Source organism: Carassius auratus, unplaced genomic scaffold (genome assembly GCF_003368295.1).
Source record: "Carassius auratus strain Wakin unplaced genomic scaffold, ASM336829v1 scaf_tig00032659, whole genome shotgun sequence".
Lineage (NCBI taxonomy): Eukaryota > Metazoa > Chordata > Actinopteri > Cypriniformes > Cyprinidae > Carassius > Carassius auratus.
Window position 1 is genome coordinate 1 of NW_020526017.1, and position 23,949 is coordinate 23,949.

The 23,949-nt window shown below is 34.3% G+C and overlaps 1 protein-coding gene across 1 annotated transcript; it reads right to left on the minus strand.

The window, feature by feature from the left end:
• Positions 1-3,167: 3,167 nt before the first annotated feature.
• Positions 3,168-8,711, minus strand: LOC113080953 (pre-mRNA-splicing factor syf2). Its single transcript, XM_026253025.1, has 7 exons — positions 8,644-8,711; positions 8,238-8,327; positions 6,503-6,628; positions 6,167-6,284; positions 5,841-5,931; positions 4,529-4,627; positions 3,168-3,614 (listed from the first exon to the last, which is right to left on the minus strand). The coding sequence occupies exons 1-7, from the start codon at positions 8,659-8,661 to the stop codon at positions 3,449-3,451; spliced, it is 708 nt and encodes a 235-aa protein (XP_026108810.1). The 5' UTR covers positions 8,662-8,711; the 3' UTR covers positions 3,168-3,448.
• Between the last annotated feature and the right edge of the window lie 15,238 nt (positions 8,712-23,949).

Sequence of the window (23,949 nt, forward strand, 5' to 3'; positions counted from 1 at the left end):
GGCATGGACATCATGGATGAGGTAGCCTAAAATTGGGATACGGATCACTTGATAAGAGATCTACTAATATCAAAGGTGTGAACACGCACACAGATCAATGTCTGTCTCTCGTTTCTATTCACACACATGTTCAGCTATTCCTCACTCCATGCTGATGTGCACTTGAAGTTTACCAAAGAGAAACACCACAGGCCTCGAGTCTGGAAAGCTCTGGCAAAGCCACAGAGGAATCCTGATGAACAGAGAGAATAACAGTCACAAAAAGTGTATAAAGATGCGGATAAGGAAAGCCATTGTTTGCCATACACAAGATGTCTTTTCATTTCAGTTTAAGAAAAATGGTACATGTAAGCCCTTGCAGGCAAACTGTATTTGATGTTTAATTCGCTTTCTGTGATGCCATGGATGCCAGGCGGTTATTTGCGCTCATCACATGAGTGTAATCTCGCGGCGCCTACGTCTTGATTTTCTCTCAAAACATCCATCACTATCACAAAAGTCTGCACATGAAACTCATTCAATACCCATCAATCTCCAGCACTCAGACAGGTTTGAAAACTACTGAAATGATTGCACCCATTTCATCTGTTTCGCTTTAAAAAAAAATGAAACAGTGCTATAAAGAAGTGCAACCAAGAAGGGTTATACAGTATATAATACCTGGAGAATTACAGCACAGGTGTTTCTGAACCAATCACTTGAGCTGTGAAGGTCATATGACTAATCAGCGCATAGTCTCAATATGTTTGCCAGGCAATGCAAAGTTTCTCAGGAGAATGCAATACTTTGGGGAGAGAACAGTTTCTCAGTAGAACATACATATCCGAGAGAATGCAAAGTTTTGGTGAACGCATTAATTAAGCCAAGAATACAAAAACAAATAATTCAACTCTGATAAAAATAGGAAATGTTCTTTAGCAGCAAATCAGAATGATTCCTGAAGGATCATGTGACACTGAAGACTGGAGTAATGATGCTGAAAATTCAGGAATTAATTACAGTTTAATCTAATTCAAATAGAAAAGTTATTTTTCACAAATTATGGTTCTTACTGTATTTTTTATCCAATAATGCGGCTTTGCTGAGCCGAAGAGACTGATGCCATGCATTTAAACAGTAGCTGTACATATTGCATATCACAAAACTAGTATAAGCAGAATGTATTTTCTTGAAACAACTAATTTGGGTTCATGCTCCAAACACACGATACCTAAGAACAGAGATGCTCTCTGAATGCTCATCTGTTAGTAAACAGGTCAAGACGTCATTCCAGCGATCCGAATGGCCACTGGGATTGCAAGCAGGCATGACAGATAGTTTTTCACTATGAGGTAACCAGTCAAAACCACCTCCAGCAGTGGTTCATTCACGACTGTGGCTCTTGTGGATTGTGGCGCGTGGATTTGAGCAGAAACTGTTGGAATGGCATTCTTCAGCTCTCAATGGAAGCCTTTATTTTATCTGTATTTTTGCAAAAAGAGCTCTATTTGAAGAAGTCAAGCCAGTTCAGATATCAAAGAGTTTGATTTGTGTGACTCCCTCGGTCTAATCAACCCACAGCCAATGCTGCCACTGAGAACAAAAAGCAGGAAATCATAAACACGGCATGAACTCTAATTGTCAACACATCCAGCTTTGAAAGCAGCCGCCCCAAAGCCCATTACCCTGCTCCCCCAACCGGGATAATTCATAACATATTCATTTATGCAGATGTCAGAGATCTCCGATACACATTCAGTCCTTACAGACCTATATGAAGCCTATTTCCAACACAGGCTTAAAAAAATCATAATGCTCACAATTCTAAGAAAAAAGTCAGAGATGTGACAGAAAAACTCTACAGAACAACAATAAACAAAAGCAGAATTGCAAAATGTCAACTAAAACTGTATAAAGAAAAGTTAGATTTGTGAGAAAAGTTGCAATTGCCATTATTTTGTGACAGCAACGAGAAAAAAAGACACTTGTGAGATGCAAACAGAATTCAAAGACAGAAAGGCATACTTGTGAGAAAGTCAAAATTAACCCTATCTCACAATTCAAACTTCTTCCTCACAAATCTAAGAAAAAGTTAGAAGTGTGAGATAAATACTTAGAACTGCAAGATATGAACAGAATTATTGGATGTAAATATCAAAATGGAAGACTTTACACCTCAGGTGTATAATAATAGTCCAATAATGTTAAATAAATCTGTCTGAAGTTAATTTCTTTTAATTAATACACGGGTAATATATGTTTATTTGAACGTGTTTTCCATCACTAAAATGCACTTGAACTAAACTTCCTTACACCACTGTTAAACTATCCACCAGAAAAAACCTTAGCAGAGTGTTATTTTAATATTATTTGTATACTATTATACTATTGATTCATTTTTTAATTAGCTTTTATATTTTCTGTTATTTATTTACAAGTTTTTTGTAATCATTTAAAGTATGTTTTTAATGTGGCTTTGTCAGTTTTTAGTGTTATTTGCTTTTTCATATTTCATTTTTTCTAAATTCATTTGTATTTCACTTTTTGTTTTACTTATTTATTAATCAAATTAAACTTAGTTCAACTTAAGTTCTCCAAGTGTTTCTACTACAGATGTTTTAGTTAATTCAATGCATGACTAAAATCCTTAAAATTATATTTGAAATGTATTTCTTATTGAAAGTTTTAAAAAAAAAGTAAATTCTAAATCATTTTTACGTAGAATTTGTAGATTTAATTTTTTTTTGTAGAATTTTCTTTTTGTAGAATTTAAGTTTTTTTTTTTTTTTTTTTTTCAGCTGTATGATCAAAAACAGCTTAAAGTTTTGGTAAGGAAAAACAGTGACAAAGTACACATAGGTACTACTTCACAGCCTTACAGTCAATGTTTAAAATAGAATACTAACTAAACACTGTAGAGTATATAGACTGTCTACTGCTAGTACTGTGATTTACAGCAAGTTAAACTGTAGGCATCATTCCATCACAGAGGTTTCAAACTAAAGTATGTTTTCACACGACCACCACTATTTGGTCCAGATGCCATCTTGGAAATAATGTTTTTCATTTTCAAATCAAATTTGTGTTGAAAAACAACAAAACACTTTCCAGTCACATCTGTTAAACCACTATTATCAATAATTCACCAGCGCTGTGGCATAAACTCGCTTATACATCACAGACCTTGACCTGTTTCATATATATATTTTTATTGAAGTAAATGTCAACTGATGCAGAAATGAATGAAATTACACTCAAGCAAAACGCTGACACTGTAGACAACATTTATTGGCAGAAGTAAAATTTACTAAGAGAATATGGGAGGTAGAAAAAAAAAAGATTACATTTGTAAAAAAAAAAAAAAACATTAATTCACAAGACCACCATAGAAGCATTTCTTAAAATATCTGCACGCTTTCTGGTTGCTTGGCAGATGGAGAGGTGGAAACCATAGTGACGTTCTCCATAGTTACACGGCTGTTCCTCTCTCCAGGTTCTGTTTGATCTCCGCGGTGTATTTGCCATAGAAACGCTCAGCCTTCTTGTTGAATTTAGCATTTCTCTCGTTGATATAATCGATGTCAGCATCGTCGTTGTAGGCCCTGCGGCGACTGTATTTGGAGCGCTTTTCAATCCTAAACACACAAACACATTCAGAAAAATGTGCATTTCCAAACATTTTTTAATCTGATTTTAAATACGTTCACACTTTAGGCAGTGTTGTAACTATTACATTAAACTATTATAAATAATTTTAATTGAAGCTGAATTTAAAAAAAGTAAATATTAGATTTAAAAAAAATTAAGAAAAAGGTTGCTTATGCAAACTAACTGAAATTTAAGAACTAAAATTGTTAAAACAAATTAAAGCTATATATTTATGTATACTGAAAATGAAAGCTAATAAAAATGAATGAACTTAAATTTACTGAAAACTAAAATTAAATGTAAATACTACTACTAATATATGACCAATACTAAAATAACACTAACTTTAGGAAAGAAACATAGTGGTCAAAAACAGTACATTAAAGTCATCACTGCACTCAAATTAACACAACAAACACCACACATTAGCTATATTACCCAGCTGCATTCATTTCCAAGTCTGAGGCTTCAACAGACAATGTCAGTTTCAAAGTCCATCAAAGAGACTCACATGCACCCCACGCGCACACAGACGGTTCTTCAAACATCTTCAAAGTGTGTTTGTGCATCACCATCTGGCAACCGTAGCCCTGTCTAATGTCTCTCAGAAGCGAAGAGCATCTCCTCCAAAATAGAAGAATGCAGTCTCGCACATAAACAAACCCTTGCTGGCACACACATCCATGTGCAACAGGCACGCAACGACACAAACACATCTGGAGCGTGGAACAATCACACACGGCCGTGCTCTCGGAGCGCTCACATCACATTCAAAAGAGCCGCTTTCTGCTATCTATCTGTGATGGAGAAACGCTGAGGTGTGCTATTAGACACAGATCTGCTCAGCAGCTGATTCTGCAGTGTGTAGGATCTAAAACTGATCACAAACACAGATTCTTACTGTTTCTCCACGTCGTCCACCATGCGGTCAACGCTGTCTTTAGACGGGACGTGAGTGCCGTGAATCAGACTGTTGGAGGTGGGGTGGAAATCTTCTCCACTAGGAGCAAAAGAGACAAGGACAAGTCATCATCAAATCATTTTTTTATATATATATAGAGGGTTTCATTTATTTATAATTACACCACCAGACTATTGAACAGCAATAAAGCTTGACTTTTTTTGCTTTCTTTATTTAGGCTTTATTTCTCATCATAATCACAAAAACAATAGTTTGTAACACAAATAGTTTTTCCATTTACAGCACTTTGTTATTCTTAGTTATTTACAATAGCCGTTTCGCACTCACAGGAAATAGTTTTAAAGCTCATTTGTTGTTAATATTTGCCACTACATGTTGTTTCAATTTCAAATAAGTGTTATTATTTTGAACATTCTATTTTTCAAAGAATCCTAAAACAATGTAACAAGGATTCCAAAACAATTTAATTTTAAACTGATAATAAGAAATGTTTCTGAATGAATTTGATTTAAAGTAGCAAACAGGATGCAGAATTCCAATTCAAATTTGAACTTTAAAGAAACTTCAACTGTCATTTAAAATGTTTAAACATGGAGTTTAAGTGAAATTGAATGTTGGCTTGATAAAAACTTTTGTTGTTGTGGTGTGAAGGTTTATAGATTTTACAGATGGATGGATAAATATTTTAACATTGTGTTTATACCATATACAGTATTGTTAAAAAGTTTGGGGTCAGTAATTTTTTTTAAAGACATTATTACTTTTATTCATCAAGGATGCATTAATTTGATCAAAAGTGACAGTAATCTGACAGATTTCTGAAGGATGATGTGACACTGAAGACTGGAGTTGCGCATCACTGGAATAAATTACAGTTGAAAATATATTACATCAATTTAAATTGTAATAATGTTACAAAATCTTACTGTAGTTTTGATTAAAGAAATTTAGTCAAGGTAAGCATAAGATACTTTAAACAAAATTATTTTACAGACTCCAAACTTATATTTATTCAAAAACACTGTCTCAAATGTATAAACCATCACTGGGGACCACAACTGGTCTCTATTTTCATTTTCATTTAAATATCAATCTTCATTAGGCATGTTATAATCACCATTTACACCAAAAGACAGAAAACCTTCATATGACAAAATAAAAAGTCAATGCTCAGGCAGTCTCACACTCAGGAACTACGGTTAGTGATTGCTTCCCGTATCAATCCATAGTTCATCATTCCTCTAGTGTGGGTTTCTTTCAGAAGTAGAATGAGTAATAAATAAAGTCTCACCACTCCTCTCTCTGTTTCTCATAATTGTCCATATCCGGCTTGATCTGCTTTGTCAGTCTCTGGTACTGTCTCAGTTGGGCCTCAGCGTAGCCTAAACACACACACAGATGAATACAAACACACATCCAGCTGTGGGGGTCTGAGAGTGGAAAGGGGCACTTACAGGGAGCAGCAGAAGGAAGATGATAATGATTACTAACGTGAAACACAAGCTCTGCATGTTTTCATTTTCACATGTCTAGCATCTCCATATTCTCTCTCACTCTCAGCCAATCAATGAGGCTCTTTATTAACCTGCTTATGTAAATGAGTCAAGCGTTTCATACCGGAGAATCCAGGATCTGGGTTTTTCTTCTTTTTCTTCCTCTCCCATCTCTCTGCATCTTCAGCGCTGATCTCCAGGAGCTTCACGCGGTTGTAGTCTTCGCCACGCTCTGCACATTCCTAACACATAAACACAATTCCCAGCTTTACACCCTCATAACATCAGAATTACTGCTTGATTGATATGCCTTTTAAAGAGTGATACTGGTACATAGTATCAAAACAAGTATTCAAAAACATGAAGCAGCACAACTGTTTTCAAAAATGATACTAATAAGAAATGTTCCTTGAGCAACTAATTTGATTATTAGAATGATTCTTAAAATCTGGTGCTGTACCTTCTTCTTCTGGTCCACGATGAGTTCGTACTCCAGTCGGGCTTTCTTGGCCTCCCAGTTTGACGGCAGCTTCAGTCTCTTGTCCTCCTCCACCACCTCCTGATGATTCAGCTTCCGGGCTTCATTCTACCAACAGAACACAGTTTAATAAAACAGATTCTGTTGTGCTGTGGTTTGATAGTTTCCACCTAAAGCAATATCAGCACACAGTTTGCTCTCAATCTACACCAACTACGCAAAAGCTCCTTCCACATGATGAAAGTCAAGGGCTCACCACAAGAGTAGTGTCTTCCTCTTAAGGCATTTCAGATGTTTTCTGAGGACATGTTATGGAAGCAGAATAGCCTAAACTCTAAAATTTGATCAGTGCATGAAAAAGCAATGGTTTGCCTGTATTGTCTTGCCTCAAAATCTAATCACAAGTGGCCACAGGAGAAGAATTTTGCTATCAAGTGTGAAACGTTATCAGTTTCATCTGACCATTTGTGATGCGTCTTTTTCCCAGACATGTCCTGGCCAGGATTTCTCAATTGCCTAAAAGATTCAGCTTTGGGCTTAGTTTTCATATTGTGTTCATACTTGCTAAAGGTAATAACCAATAGCAATGCTTAATTGCACATAATCAACCAATCGTGGTGATTGCAAGGAAGTGCAATCTACAGAAAACAATCAAAGCAATGTTAATGTGCATGTTTATACAATGCTACGCAAACGTTTGTGATCAGTAAGATTTTTTATGTGTTTTAATGAAGTCTCTTCTGTTCATCATGGCTGTATTTATTTGACCAAAAATACAGAAAAAACATTTATATTGTAAAATATAACTACCATTTAAAATAAGTTTTAAATTGTAATATACTTTAAAATCTAATTTATGTCTGTGGTGCAAAGCTGAATGTTCATCAGCATCATTACTCCAGTCTTCAGTGTCACGTGATCCTTCAGAAATTATTCTAATATGCTGATTTATTCTCAATTTTGGTCTAGCTGCTTAATATTCTTTTTGAACCTGTGATACTTGTTTCAGGATTATTAGATCAATACAATTAAAAAAGTAAAAAATATAAATCTTTACTAACAATATAAGTCTTTGTTGTCATTTAAAAAAAATCAAATTTAACACATCCTTGCTGAATAAAAGCTTTCAATTCTTTGAAAAAAAAAAAAAAAACTGATCCCCAAGCTTTTGATTGGTAGTGTATACTACAACAAAAGATTTATATTTTAAATAAATGCTGTCCTTTTTAATGTTTTATTCAAAGATTTTGAGATTCCAATATTGATATCAAATCAGTATATTAGAACGATTTCTGAAGGATAATGTGACACTGAAGACAGGAGTAATGATGCTGAAAATTCAGCTTTGATCACAGGAATAAATTATATTTTAATGTATATTAAAAAAATAGATCAGTATTTAAATGGCAATTTTATTTCACAGTATATATATTTTTCTTTCTGTACTTCTTATCAAATAAATGCAGCCATGATGAGCAGAAGAGACCTTTTAAAAAATAAAACGTTACGAATCTTTCTGATCCCAAACTTTTGAATTGCAGTGTAATGTATGAAGACTAACAGAGAGCACGTCAATATGAAAACAAAGCCAAAATGCGGACATCTTGGCCCTGGTGATAAAATCACATCACTCGAGAAATATGTTAAACCCAGGGCATCAATAAACAGGCTGGACTTCTGGATCCCACTGATATGAAGTCAGATGTGCCGTGGTTACCCTCTTGAAGTGAAGTTCTCTGAACTTCCTGAGTCTCTCTTCTCTCTTCAAGGCTGCTGGACTCTCCGTGGTTTCCTCTTCATTCACAACCTGCACAGCGAAAGTACCGCGAACAAGTCTTAATAATGTCCTTTCAGTGACAGATCAATCACAATCAGAACACCGAAATCTCTAACGTCACATTCAGCAAACGAAATCAACACATTAAATCACACAGAGACTGATGTTAGCATCTTTAGCTTTGACGAGAAGAACGGCGTTCTGAAAACCAACACACGCAAACGAAATTTTCACGAATAACAGTTAATGATTGCTGATCAAAAATAATATATACTACACAAACAATAAATACACCTATTAGGTTAACTTAGCTCGTACATAATTTTTAACTCGCGTTTTTGTTTACCTCTGCGCTAGACGCCATCGCTTCTTTCAAAGAGGAAGTACGTCACGAATTTCAGCTCGACTGAGATCTAATGACCTAATATGTAGTTCCGCTTTCTAAAATACAAAATAACAAAAATAGTCTGCATTTATGAATCCTGGCCATATTAGTTAAACAGCAAAGAATAACAACTGGTAATACTAAAAAGTGACAGATCTACATTTAATCATTTAGCAGACACTATGAAATGTATCAAAAGTAAGATGTTTTTATTTATTTATTTATTTATTCTTTTAATGAGGTTTAGTTTGCATTCATCTGCTTATTAATGTTTCTGTTTAATTATAATTTTTAAAATACATTATCATTTTAGAAAATCACATAATTGTTGTTATTTTATTTTTAATTAATTAATTTATTTAATTTATTATTTTACTGTTATTGTAATTTTTGCTTATGTTTGCACTTGGGGGCCTGCTTTGTTTTTCCTCTTGTTTGTTACATGTGAAAAGATCTGTAGATATTCTATAATGTTGTCCTGATATTGTTTGTATATTTTTTTTTCTTTTATAAAAAATAATAATATCCATCATACATATGATTTATATATGAATATATTAATTATGTTGAAGCTGAAATATTGTATTTAACTTGATGGCTAACTGGGTGAATGAAGTTGAAGTAGCGATACAATAGCGCTGGACTCATCTGCTATGTTACATTAACTTGAACTCCGCTGCTCCTCTGGTCTGATTATGTGTAATTAAGTTCTCTTTAAGAGGATGTAATTAACCAGAGTTTACAGTTTTAGATTAAAGGAGCCTCTAGATCAGAAGCCACACTGATGAACTGATGTGCTTGTTCTGCGATCCAGATGGAACATAAACCAAACCACCCTCAAACACACAAGACCTAACAGCAAGCCAGTGCATTTTATGATATTTTATATTTCCCACAATAATTTAACTGAGTTAAAAACATAATATAGCAATTATTTTCCTGAAATTTATATGAATATTAAATATACAATTTGATGAGAATTAAGAACTAAAGTTGTCTATAATATATAAATATGATATACAAATATATAACAAAAAATATTTATGAAAAAAAAAAAAAAAAAAAAAAAAAAAAAAAAAAATATATATATATATATATATATATATATATATATATATATATATATATATATAGCTAAAATATTTTATTATATTATAATACTAATGTTACTACTTTTAATTATGCATTTTTAATTATTTATTTACATAAATAAATAAATACGAATGGCAACCAATGCAGAAAGATTCTCTCTGTAATCATGTGGTACAGTTCCAGCTTTTACCAGCAGGGGCTAACTGAGCGATACTTGCTAGTTAACAAGCTAACCTTCAAAGTCTTTAGTCACATGTACAGCTCAGGTGCTCTGGAGTCAAATTGTTATGGAATATTTTAAGTCATGTACATCCAGGAAACAATACGATCAGGCCAAAAAAAAAAATCAGACTGCCACAAAAAGTGAAATAAAATAAGGCCAAATGATTGGATGGTGCTCGCATGAGGCCATGTGTACCACACTTGAAATATTTACTGTGCAATAATGCCTGCTGTTTCACAAAATGTTTGTGTGCATCAAGCTGTATATTGACAGTATTCAGAGAATATAGCAACCTGAACAGGTTTTTCATCATTCAGCTGGATTCCATTAGCAAACTACATAAAACTATTGTTTTGTTTGATTAATGGTTGCATCCTGCATTTGCATTCACGGCTCACACCAGTGTGTTCAGCTGCCTGACATCTGGTATAGAAAACACAGCCAATAAAATCATACCATTTCACTAATTACTATTTCTTTCATTTCCACTGCCAATGAGCAACTTGAACAGGCCAAACCAAACAGAGCTCTGACTGCAGCCTGCCAGCTCAGTTACCCACCGAAGGAGGGTCCAAACATGGACACACAGGGTATTGTTAGGTGGCCTGATTATGAAGTGTCAAACCCAGTTTTGATGATGGCATTTGTGCATGATTATGAAAGTAATGTCCGAAACAGCTACTGCAATAGAAATCAACAGTGACAGAATAGGGAAAATAAACAGTACAGTACAATTATTTCACAAGGGCAGACTTGTGTGTTAAACTACACTCTCAGGAAAAAAGGTACAAAAGCTGTCACTGGGATGGCATCCTTTAAAAAGGTACACCCCAGAGATAACTTTTATACTCTTTTTGTTTTCCTTGAATGTGTTATTTGAACTATTTATTCCTTACTTTATACCTAAAAACTTGAACTTAAATTCCTTAATTTGAATTAAGGTGGAAAACAGAATGCAGAAATCCAGTTCAAATTAGAACTTTGAAGGAAATTCAACTTTCATATTAAACCTTTAAAGCACATTTAAAAAAAAAAGTTTGTTTAAAAAATATAGAATTTTGGCTTTAAATTTTTTTAAAGATTTTTTTTAAGTGTTCAGGATTATAGACCTTAGATGGATAAATGTTTTTAAATGTTGTGTTTATTTTATATACACTGTTGTTCAAAGTTTGGCATCGGCAAGATTATTTCTTTATTTCTTTATTTTTTTTTTTTAAAGAAATGAATAATTTCAGTTATCAGGGATGCATTAAATTGGTCAAAAGTAACAGTAAAGAGATTTATAATGTTACAAAAGGTTTATTTTTTATTTCAAATAAATGCCGTTCTTTTGAACTTTCTATTCATCAAAACGTCCTGAAAAAAAAAAAAAGTTTACATAAAAATATGAAGCAACTCAACTCTTTTCAGCATTGAATATAATCATAAATGTTTCTTAAGCATTAGATCAGCATATTAGGATGATTTCTGAAGATCATGTGACACTGAAGACTGTTATGTTGAAAATTCAGCTTTGACCACAGGAATAACTTACATTTTAAAATATATTAAAATAGAAAAGAGTTATTTTAAATTGCAAACATATTTCTCAGTATCACTGTATTTTTGTTCAAATAAATGCAGCCTTAGTGAGCACAAAAAAGGTTTTTTTTTTTTTTTTTGTCCAAAAAGCAGTAACAGTCTTACTGACCTCAAACATTTGATTGGTGGTGTACCTGACATGATGATGTAATTTAGGACTCATTTACACGTTTTATTGCTTTGCATAGAAAATCAGCATCTCTCCCAGTATTTTCCAGGTAGAAAGCTGAAAATCCATCTTCTGAGCTGAACAAAGCATTAGATGGTTGTAGAAACACACACCTCCCGTGTTCGATCTGAATCACACGCACATCTCATGTCAGCAGTCTGGTAACTCAAGGCCATGCTGAGCGCCAGTAATTATATGCAACTCATCTGATCAGACTTAATTCTCTGGAATGATTTTATGTTTTGGAAGTAAACTATCATCACTTGTATCCCTGGGGCTCTCATGAGCATGACAGGCTGATAAATAATCATCATAATTATCCCCATAAAATGAGTATTTCCAAAACACTTTTGTTTTTGAACACTAGGCATAATATATATTCAGTGCCGCCAACCTTGTCACATGGGATTTTCCACGGTCAAGGTTAATATGAAAGACCAGCTTGTCTGTATATTTCTAAAAGAAGGCCATAGACATATGATTACTCTTTAACATCAATATTCAGGCTCTCGTCCACAATTAAAAGCTATGACAGCCCACATAAAGAGATCTAGAGCATTGTGGTCAACAGCGACTTTCTGTCTCCGAGAGGAACATTGACAGATCGACTGAGTTCAGTGATGTTCTTACGTAGATGTAAGATAGACAAAGCGAGACAAATGTACATATCAGCACTGCATCAGCTTACAGTTTGGCACCTTCTAAAGCTGCATGTTAACTAAACCTTATAAGTGATTGTTTATGTGACTTTTTTTCTTTTTCAATTTACTGTACATGATGCTTTGTCTTTATAAGTAGCCATTCTGTGTGCTTTATTAAGTGTTAAGTTTATTAAGGCCCCAGTAAGCTTACAAACACATAAAAAACAGAAACTTTGAGAAAATAGCATGTTTACTCAGATACTTTTTGTGTAATGAACGTTTTATGCTAGCTGCAGAAACATAAGGTTTTAAGCATGCAAAATGTATCCCCCAGGAGGATATGATGTCATGAAGGCTTTGACTTTTAATACAAGAAATTTCATACAAATCATAAAAAAAAAAATTCCATGCAAATTATACAGATGTTACATTTGTAAAAACAAAGTAAAATTTTAAATACATCAAAAAGGTAGTATACATTATATAATAAAATTAATAAATAGTATAATTTATGTATTATGTAAAAAAATGTATTTCATACAAATCATAAATTATATGTAGTTATGTACAAACCATACAAAATAAATGTCATAAATTCAGATAATACATTTTTAAAAATAAAATGTAAAAGTACATTCAATTTTTATATATAATTAATAATAATATAAATAAATGATGTATGTTTTGTGTAATATGTATGTATTTGTTATATACAAATCATAATAATACATTTCATTTCAAATCATAAATTTTAAATACAGTGAAAACATACATTAAATCTAAATTATATAATAATATAAATTATGTACAATATGCTTAATATAAATATCAAAATATAAACTGCACATTTTTACAACACTTTAAAGCATGCATTTTGAACTTTGTGCTTGTATGTTATGAGGCATAAGGTCAGTCTGTGATACTTAGAAACTGGTGTTGCTCATTATTGTAAAAAAAAAAAAAAAAAAAAAAAACCTATGCAAATTTGTAGTTTATACTTAAAAATTACCCAGAAGACAAGTTAATCTCAAGCTGCTTGTCAATAGGGGGCGCCATGTTACACCAATAACAACTGTCTCGGAATAATGCAGAAAACTGAGCTTTTGATACTTGACTTAATATGTCTGCTCATCTCTCCCTCTCCCTCCCTCCCTCCCTTTCTCTCTCTCTTTCTCTCTGCGTGTGTTTACTGCTGTTTTTCTGTCATAAGGACAGCTGATGGCATCACCGTGGGCTTTGATTTCAGTCTGTTTCATTCATCTCAGCTCATCAGCTGGAAATATTTAAATCCTCAGATCCCATAATCTTTAACGAAAGAGGCATGAAGCCCTGTCTTAGATTTTGACACAAGATGAACACATAAAAAAAGCCAGAGAACAAGAGAGAGCAGAGGCTGTGATGGTCAAATATACAGCTAACTTTAGCTAAAGGCCTGCAACACAACAATTTTAGGTCTGAAAAATCATGCATACAGCTATTCAGGAGTTTGAGGTCGGTATGAATTGTTTACATGTTTTTCAAAGAAGCATCTTATAGTTATTAAACCTACATTTATATGACCAAAAATGCAATAAAACATTAATATTATGAAACATTACATTTTAAAATACTTTGAAATGTAATTTATTCCTCAAAGCTGAATTTTCATTTGATCCTTTAGAAAATATTTTAAAATAGATTTTTTTTTTTTGCAGCTCAATAAACTTTTATCTTTTGTTATACTTATAAATTTATACACTGTCATTTTTGACCAATTTCATGCATCCTTGCTCAAAAAAGCGCAATTGACCGGAGATAGGAGTATTTGGGAAATCTTTTTGAAAATAATAGTTAATTTTGATGATGCACTTCAAAACTATGAAGGTTAATTAAGGCCATGATGAGATCTTTATTTTTTTGAGTATAAGTTTTACTTCCAGACTGAGAATTCTGTCATTATTTACTCATCCTCCACTTGTTCCAAACCTGTATGAGTTTCTTTCTTCTGTTGAACACAAAAGAAGATATTCTGTAAAATGTTAGTATTCAAACATTTGATGGCTCCATTGAATTCAAACAAGTGTGGAGGATGAGTAAATCATGATAGAATTCTCATTCTGGAAGGGAACTGTTCCATTAACATTTGAAAATGTTAAATATATTGAAGAGTTAATAATTGAATCAAGATAAAATAGCTAAAAACAATTTAACAAGATTTCTAAAGTGCCTGTATTTGAAGAATCACCCATAAGTGAACTCCAGAAACTCACCCATTGTCACATGTTCTTCTTCAGATGCTTCAAAGAATTTCTTGTTTGACCTTACTTTAATGCTGTTTTTACACAATAAGTCGTTGTGGGCTCTCAGGTCATGCCAACAGCCTCCGGACACACAGCTGTGTGCTAACAGACCTGTCTGTCGATCCAACATTTAGCTCAAGCAATCACAGATAAGATCAAATTAATATATTATTTTCACATTATTTGAATGCACTATTTCAAACTTTGTTCCTATTTTACCACATAATTTTAACCCAATTAATACCCCAAATCAGAATCAATAAAATCTAAATGTGCGCTCTGTGTGGTCAAAAGTCTTAGACGAGCTGTTTTAAATAGTCATGTGATCACAAATAAACTGGAACAGACCTGATTCACGTGTGTCCTTCTTCTGTGTGAAATAATGATAAATTCCACTTTACGCCATTTCATTATATACCTCCAAGCTGTAGCTCGACAGTCACACTGGCTCGACAGTTACAATTTGTCAATAATTTCTGACATATAACTGAACACATAAAATGGATGTGTGTTTGTGTGTGTGTAAAGACCTCTTAACACTAGCTTGCTCTATTCTTTTTTTGTTCTATCTGTTTTCTTTTTATTTATCATATTATTTAAAAGCCCATGCTACGTGTACTGTGTTAACCTAACTGAGAATTGTTATAGCACTTATATATCATCGCTCTTTTTGTTGTTTTTGATTGCTTCCAATGTACTCATCTGTAAGTCGCTTTCGATAAAAGCGTCTGCTAAATGAATATGGTATTTTCCAGACTATAAGTCACACTTTTTTTCATAGTTTGGCTGGTCCTGCGACTTATAGTCAGGTGTGACTTATTTATCAAAATTAATTTGACATGAACGCCCTCTCGCGGCTGTAGACGGTAATGATTTCTCTTGGTTCTTGGTTCTAGATAATTGCGACTTATAGTTCAGTGCGACTTATATATGTTTTTTTCCTCATCATGACGTATTTTTGGACTGATGCGACTTATATTCAGGTACGACTTATAGTCCGAAAAATACGGTAAATGTAAATGGAATAAATGTAAATGTAAATGTGTAAGGCAGTGCCCCCTACTGGTTGGGGCCTTTAAAAATACTGAAAACATAAATCAAAATATATAATGATGTGATTCTTCAGAAATCATAATAAATTATTATCAATGTTGAATACAGTAGTGCTGCTTAATATAAATATTTTGTATTTAATGCACCATTGTTGAATAAATAATATATTTTAAAAATATGCCCCATCAATTGCAAGTTTGTTTGAGAAACTTGTTTGAAACTGAAACAGTTTTTTTTTTTTTCTGTAGCATTTTTACACACTTCATAAATAGGCTTCTACTTATTTCTGTATACATTTAAATAAAATGTTTAAATCACAAATGAATTTATTAAAATGTATATACATACGCATTTAGATATACATTTTCTGTATGATCATGTGCACTGTAAAACTATATATATATAGTGTACGATTTGATGCTGTCTAGAGTATTACACATTTAGATTAGCAACATACTCTACAGAAATCAATTGTGAGTCAGTTCACAGTATATACAGTTGCTGTTTATGTAGAGAGTCATTGTCTGACAAACTGACACAGATTTGACCTTTTACCTTACCTTAAACTCTCTGTGCATTATATTTGTCAATTTGAGAATTATGCAAAAGTCAAGAGTCTCATTCACCTTCACAGATGATGTAAATGAGTAAACTCACTGCACACAGCCAGAGAGGAACTCAGCGTGTCAATGAACCATGTGTCTGTTTGTCTTAACTCTCACTTGTCATGCCTTTCTTCCTTCTCTCTCTTTTGTATGTGTGTGATTATAGGATATCCTTCCAGCAGAGGCTGGAAACATTTATATCATCTCTGCTGACGCTCTTTCATCTGTGTGGAAACATCCCGAATCAACCCGACTGGGAGGATGAAGCAACACGGAAAATCAAGCTACTGAGAGCTGAATCCGATCTCGCCAGAGTTGGATAGGAGTATTTAACCAGAGTAAGTAAGCAGCCGTAACAGAGAGAAATGGGAGTTTTTAAAGGGCTACATACGAGGGCTTTCTGGGATGCATTAAGCAGTGCTGTGGTTCGCTGAAGGACTCTGTCCCGCCCACCGTGTTTAACAGGCCCACATGTGTGTGGCGAGGGGTATTCGGATGCTGAGGCAAGCTGTGCTGTATGATCTCACTTCCCTTCTCAGTCTTAGTGGTTTTAGATTGGCCACCGGTCGCTGGGATGGTTTTATGGCCCAATAGGAAGCCAGTGACTTTGCAGGCCTCTGTTCTTTATGGAGCGATGGTTTAAACACAGTGTCTGAGCAGGAAGCCAGACGCCTGCCTGTGGTCAGAAACTTCTCCATCCTCTATCCCCTCTTTTCCTGTTCTCCTTTAATGCATTGATTGATTGAATATATTTCCAAACTCTCACATACATATTTATCTATCTATCGTTTTAATCGTTTCTGATATTTGACACATATCTGGCCTTACTAGTTCCACAGACTACGCACACACACACACACACACACACACACACATCCTCGCAATATTTTAGTTGGATCAGAGTTTGTGTGTTTCTGTATTTATAAGTATGCACTAGTGTGTGGTGGCTGATGATTGACAGCGGAGGAAGTGGGAGGGGGGTTGGCAGTCACACACTGGAAATGCATGAGTGGCGCCAGAAGAGTTTTGTCTGGCTCACACACACCTGCTAACCAAACCAGCTCTCATCTGCAGCCAACACTAAGAGTGTGTGTTTGCCCTTTACTGTGTGTGTGTCCTGTTCAGCATTACAGGGTTTTGAGCTTAGACAGGATGCTTTGATTTAGAGGCATGTAATTAATATTCAGCCTCATGTCAGATTAATTCCAGTTATTGATTGGTGCATCAGAAGTGATCATCTGTGCTATCAGCTCATGTCCTCTCGCTGTCACATGTTGGGTGTACAGATCTATTCTGGTTACACTGTACATCATTCATTTTCTGTGAATTGTTTTTTTTCTTTCTAGATCAGTATTTCAGAGTGCATTTACATTCATAATGTAGATAAGATTATCGGAAAGGAGTAACTTCTGCTCACCAAGGCTTTATTTTGATATATATATTTTTCAATAATTATTATGTAAAAAAAAAAATATAGCATTTTATTCAAAAAGTATGAAAAAAACTACAGTACAGACCAAAAGTTTGGAAACATCTTCTCACTAAAAGAGTTTTCTTTATTTTCATGACTCTGAAAATTGTAGATTCACACTGAAGGCATCAAAACTATGAATTAACGCGTGGAATTATATACATAACAAAAAAGTGTGAAACAACTGGAAATATGTCATATTGTAGGTTCTTCAAAGTAGCCACCTTTTGCTTTGATTACTGCTTTGCACACTCTTGGCATTCTCTTGATGAGCTTCAAGAGGTAGTCACCTGAAATGGTCTTCCAACAGTCTTGAAGGAGTTCCCCGAGAGATGCTTAGCACTTGTTGTCTCTTTTACCTTCTGTCTGCGGTCCAGCTCACCCCTAAACCATCTGGATTGGGTTCAGGTCCGGTGACTGTGGAGGCCAGGTCATCTGGTGCAGCACCCCATTACTCTCCTTCTCGCTCAAATAGCCCTTGATGCCTTCAGTGTGACTCTACAATTTTCAGAGTCATGAAAATAAAGAAAACTCTTTGAATGAGAAGGTGTGTGCAAACCTTTGGTCTGTACTGTATTTATTTACATATCTGTGGACAACTCATAGGCTGGATGCAGGCTCGGAGACCACTGCTCTCTGACATCAACCAGAACTGATGACAAAATATAATGCTTGCACATGTAAAAAACATGTTTTTGAATTATGAATCTGACCAAATGTGAAATATAGTTTTGAACGATAACCACAATCAACAGATCTTTCATTTGTTGAAAATCGATCTTCAACTGCAAAATTGGATCGAGTAGAGTCACACGATGGAACAGATTTTAGGAAACTTCAAAATCCTGATGACGTGACAGAATCACGGCACTAACATGCTTTCCAAATCGATTAACACAGTGATCTGATCCAGAAGACCCTTCCCAGTATTTTCCTCTTCTTTTTTCTTTTCTTTTCTTTTTTTTTCTTTTTACTGCTGTTCCAGATGAATTTAGACAAGAAACAAACTTACGACCTTTTATTTACAGTCTCTTTCCATGGATGCTGTTCAGAGAAACATGGAATAAAAATGATAGCCTGTTCACCTGAATTTCAAAAACTGACCTTTGGATGAATTTACCTCATAAAATAGTTTTTTTTTTTTCTTTCTTTTTTTTCACATTTTCAATGGGTTAAGGTTAAAAAGATCTTAAAAATAGATTTGTTTCTTACAAACACTCAACTTTTCAGTTCACAAGTCATTAACTGATGGACTGGAGTGGTGTGGATTACTTGTGCATTATCACAAGTGTGTTTTTATCAGCTGTTTGGACTCTCATTCTGACGGCACCCATTCACTGCAGAGGATCCATTGGTGAGTAAGTGATGCAATTCTACATTTTCTATTCCTTTAAAAGCAGCTTTAAATGTGCTTTATGTAATTGAAACTTGAATTAAGCAGTGCGTCAAAGTCTTCAGATTGGCTAAACAACACCACGCAGAAGCCATTCTCTCTTTTTTTGTGGTTTATAGAGCCTTGTACCATGGTCCAACCTCGTATCCACCTGAGGATCCATGTGTGGCCTCCTGTCATGGTTATTTTAATTCAGTGACCACATGCAGGTCTGGACGACTGCGGCCACTGTCGGCTTGTGTGGTATTTTTCTGCTCAGATACAATGAGCCCAGCTACAGATCACTCCAGACCAGATGGGTAAAGGAGTCTCGCACAGAGCACTGCTGCGGCCACTGAGTTTGAAACCCAAAGCCAATGAGGTGGTGGAGAACCATCTACACACACCACACACAAACACACAGGAAGAGACAGGGACTTCCATTCATTCAAAAGCTTGTCTGTCAAGATCACTGAACACTTAACATACTTTACATTTAATAAATACATGGTTTTAGCTATAATACACTAAATACAATATGTCCAATATCCTTGTTTTTTTTATTAAAACTTAATTATTTTGGACAGTTAGGGTGCATAATGTGATAAATGGATTGAAGGATGTTTATAATATAAATGTTCCTCCAAACTGTCTATTAGCATTGTCAGAATAGCATGTTGCTAAGCTAACACTGTGATACTCTGACACTTAAAACACACATATATTGAAAAATAGTTCATTTTGAATTAGATTTAATTGTTTTATAATACTTTTTTGGTTTGATTAACAGTTTCTTCCTGAATTGCCTATTTATATCAGTAAAACATCGCTAAGCTAACATTGTCATACTCTAGCACAGATATTGAAAAATTTTGAACTTTGAATGCGACATGGTTGTTTTAAAGGGGTCGTGAACTGAGAAATCAGAAATGCATTTTGACATTTTAGAGGTCATTGAGACATCCTGTAAATTTCAGAACTCAAAACTTTCTCATTAAAAACAGCTAATATTGAAGCCTATCTGCCAAAACAACAGGTTGTGGAATGTGCCACTTTATGACATAAAAGTGTGGCTAAACCCCACCTCCGCAGAAGAAGATCAACACCTGCTTCTACATCACAGCCTGTTTAGCCCCGCCCACCGATTCACACATGTAGGGTAATTAACAATGAAAGAGGTGAACTCAGGTCTACGCAGAAACCAATTGATAAAGATGGTTCCAAAGACAACAAGAGGCTGTTCAGTGCCAAGTTATGGAAAAACACATCTTTGCATTGCCTTTCTTCTGATCAAAACATTAGGAAGATCCAGACCGCATCAATGAGAGCTTGGTCTTTTGTTCATTTCACTTTTGAAATCTTCATACCTCTCAGTTTGTTGGCATAGCTGTAGGTCTGTGTAGGGATGTTTTATATTTGTGGTGGATTGATGTAGTGTAATCAGGGCCAATTCTTGCTGTCTTGGCTCTTTCCTTGTGCGTTCACAGTTGAATTGCACTGTGTTACGGCGCCAGTAACTGCGGTTTCAATAAAAACGAATAATTTCAGACTTTATATCAGACTTTTTACAGTCAGTCACTTTAATGTCAGCCATCTGTAGTGATGCCAGCGCTACCCATGAATGAGTCGAGGAACGGTAAAGAGACTTATAGAAAATGGATGGGTAAGTGGTGTGTGCGAGCACCAGAGCTGCTCAAATATAGATCTAAACACAAACAAGATGAGCAGGAGAAAACTAGTTCACAATTACATGTCCATTCAAAATACGAGTCAAAAAAAAAAAAAAATCCTCAGCAAGGATGCATTAAGTTGATCAAAAGTGACAGTAAAGACATTATAATGTTACAAAATATTACTGTTTCAAATAAATTATGTTATTTTATTTTAAGTTGCTTTAAAATAAATGCCACTTTGATGAGTAGAAGATAATTTTTTTTCTTTTAAAAACTTGCATACTCCAGATTTTTAAATGGTATTTTTTAGAAGGTCATTTTCATTTAAAAGTTCTGCATGTAAACAATTAGCTTAATAGTGTCTATTTTTATCTCTCCAAAGAATTTTAAGGAGAAACATCTGAACGTGACTGAATTGCAAAAAAAGAACAAGCGCTGTGCAACACAACCTTCTTATTGTGTGTGCAGATGTACCTGACGCAGCACGGGACGCTGGAGCACTCTGAATTTCTGTGACTGTGGTCGGCTGCATTACTGAAGGAGCTGGAAGTGGGTTTGTGGCTTTGGTTCTGTTTACTGCCATCAGTGCTTTTGTGATTGTTTGTACTTAGAGAAGGGTGGAGTGTACGGTAAATGCCTCCTGTTGGCCAGCCACACTGCAGGGAGCGCTGGCCACAGAAACCCTGGAGATGTGCAAGTCAAGATGAGGTGTGTTTCAATCTGTTTGAGAGAGAGGGTGCATTTGAGATGCTGTATGTGTGTGTGCATCATTAAGAGAGTATGTACGGCCAGCAAAAGCAATGTTCTACACTTTTGTAGCACTTTATTCTTTCCCTGAAGTCCATTTATTTTGTTAGTCAAGTGTCTTTGCTCTAATAACAGTCAGAATTGAGTTTAACACTACCATTTTGACCCTTTGTTTGATCATTTAAGTTAAACTGCTTACATGCTATGTAAATTAATTCTGTTCTGATTTTTATACAAAATGACTCAAAGCACCTTTCCTGTGATTCTTTGAGAGTTTTATAACAATATAGATTGTTTTCATATGGTTCATACACTATATTCTAAGTCTTCTTAAGCCATACAACAGGTTTGTGTTTGTGTTACTGAAATGTAAATGTAAATGCAATTTTAAAATAAAATGCTGTCACATTTATATAAGTATTGCAAGTAAAAACTATGAAGTACTATATAATTTATAGTGAATTTTTTTTTAATATTCATTATATATATATATATATATATATATATATATATATATATATATATATATATATATATATATATATATATAACATTTGTTTAATATAAAACATTTTTAAAATAATATTTCACAGAAAAATAAAAAAAGTACTAATTCTGCAATGAAAACCTGTTAGTTAGTTACATGCAAATTACCCTATATACAAAATAATATATATAGAAATGATCATGCATCACATGTAAATTTACAGTAAAATAATGTCAAATGTATGGTTATTGTAAGTAAAAACTATGAATTAACATATGATCTATAGTTAGAAAAAATAAAAAGACATTGCCAGAAGTCCCTGCATTGCACTTCACATATTTCATTTAGTTTTGTTTCATATACAATATGGTGCTTTTTGTTATTTATCATTTTATTTTATACATCATGTGGCTTTCGATTTTTAAAACTTCTTTTATTGTGGTGTTGTAATTACATTTCAAGGTAAAACAATGAGTTTTGTAGTTCTGAATATAATGATATATTATATTAATATAGATAACACGTTAACATTATATTGCTTGATTAAAGATTTTTAGCTTGTTAAACATGAACAGACTTGAATATGCAAATCCATAATACATCAAACATTGTCATAGTATTTTTTCTTTAATTATTTTACCTAACATCTGGCAACTACAGCTGTCCATCCTTTTTTAACAGTAAATTTAGCATGCTATTTTTAACAGTGTTGTAGTGGGGAAGATTAACAATGAATAATGACTTTTTAGTCAGAGTTAGTCAAATTTTAGTCTGTTCCTCCCACAAAAGTAGTTTTCGGCCAAGTCTTAACATGTAGGGCATGAGTCATTTGGAAGCACCTTTAAAGGAGTTTTGTCCTTTCTGGAGCTTGTCCTTATAAATAACCATTCACTTTTGTTGTACAGAGAGCAAATCTTGTATATTCTGCCTAAGATCTGTTTGTGTGTTTTTAAAGTTCATAAGTCACTGGCAGTTTCTTCTTCTTCTTCCTCAAAGCAACAGCCAGCAGGTAAGTCTTTGACAAGTGTTTGCATGCATCAAAACTGACTCTTATGTTTCAGATTTACATTTATTCATTTAGCTGACGCTTTTATGCAAAGCGACTTACAATTGCTATATACAACAGCTAAATGAATAAATGTCACACACCTCTGGAGCAACTAGGGGTTAAGTGTCTTGCTCAGAAACACATTGGTGCCTCACAGTGGTTTCGAACCCAGGTCTCTCAAGCCAAAGGCATGCGTCTTATCCACTGCGCCATCACCACCCCGGATCTATTAGTAATCCCAGAGACAAGAAAGATCTGCATCATAGTCTCCTGTGCCATAATGGACAGCTTTAATTCTTCTTTCCAGTCATGCTCCGTGATCATTTTTACATTTGCACAGAATTTCAATCCCTCAGTGTGGACATCTAATCATTGACTGTGAGCAGAGGGGATACCTGGGTAATGTGTTTAACACCAATGATTCTGTTTAACTGCAGCCTCTGTTTGAACATGAGAAACTGACTGAAGGTCAGAATCAATTTCCTTACGGCCAAATTACTCCCACATCGGCTTAGAGTTTAACCTAAAAGGCCAAACCTTAAAACACTAATACTATTGCTATTAAATTAGAGCCTCAGTCATATAGTTTAAGTTAGTCTTTAGTCTTAATGCTGTTTGCTTTATTTATTAATGCACTGAGGGAGGCAGAGAGACTCAAGAGGGGTTTGCGTGTCCTCCAGTGATTTGAATCCAAAGAATAACTGTATCTGTGTTGCATGTGAGCATACTTTATCTGATGAATAAATAAGTGTAAATGTGTGACTGTTAGTAGATGTGTTTCTATAGTGAAAATCATACTTAATGGCATTGCTGTAAATTATGGTTT

Coding starts and splice junctions, on each gene's coding strand:
- LOC113080953 (XM_026253025.1), bottom strand. Junction 6,285..6,502: donor TCGTGGACCAGAAGAAGAAG/GTACAGCACCAG, acceptor TTTATGTGTTAG/GAATGTGCAGAGCGTGGCGA. Junction 4,628..5,840: donor GAGAAACAGAGAGAGGAGTG/GTGAGACTTTAT, acceptor TTTTGCTCCTAG/TGGAGAAGATTTCCACCCCA.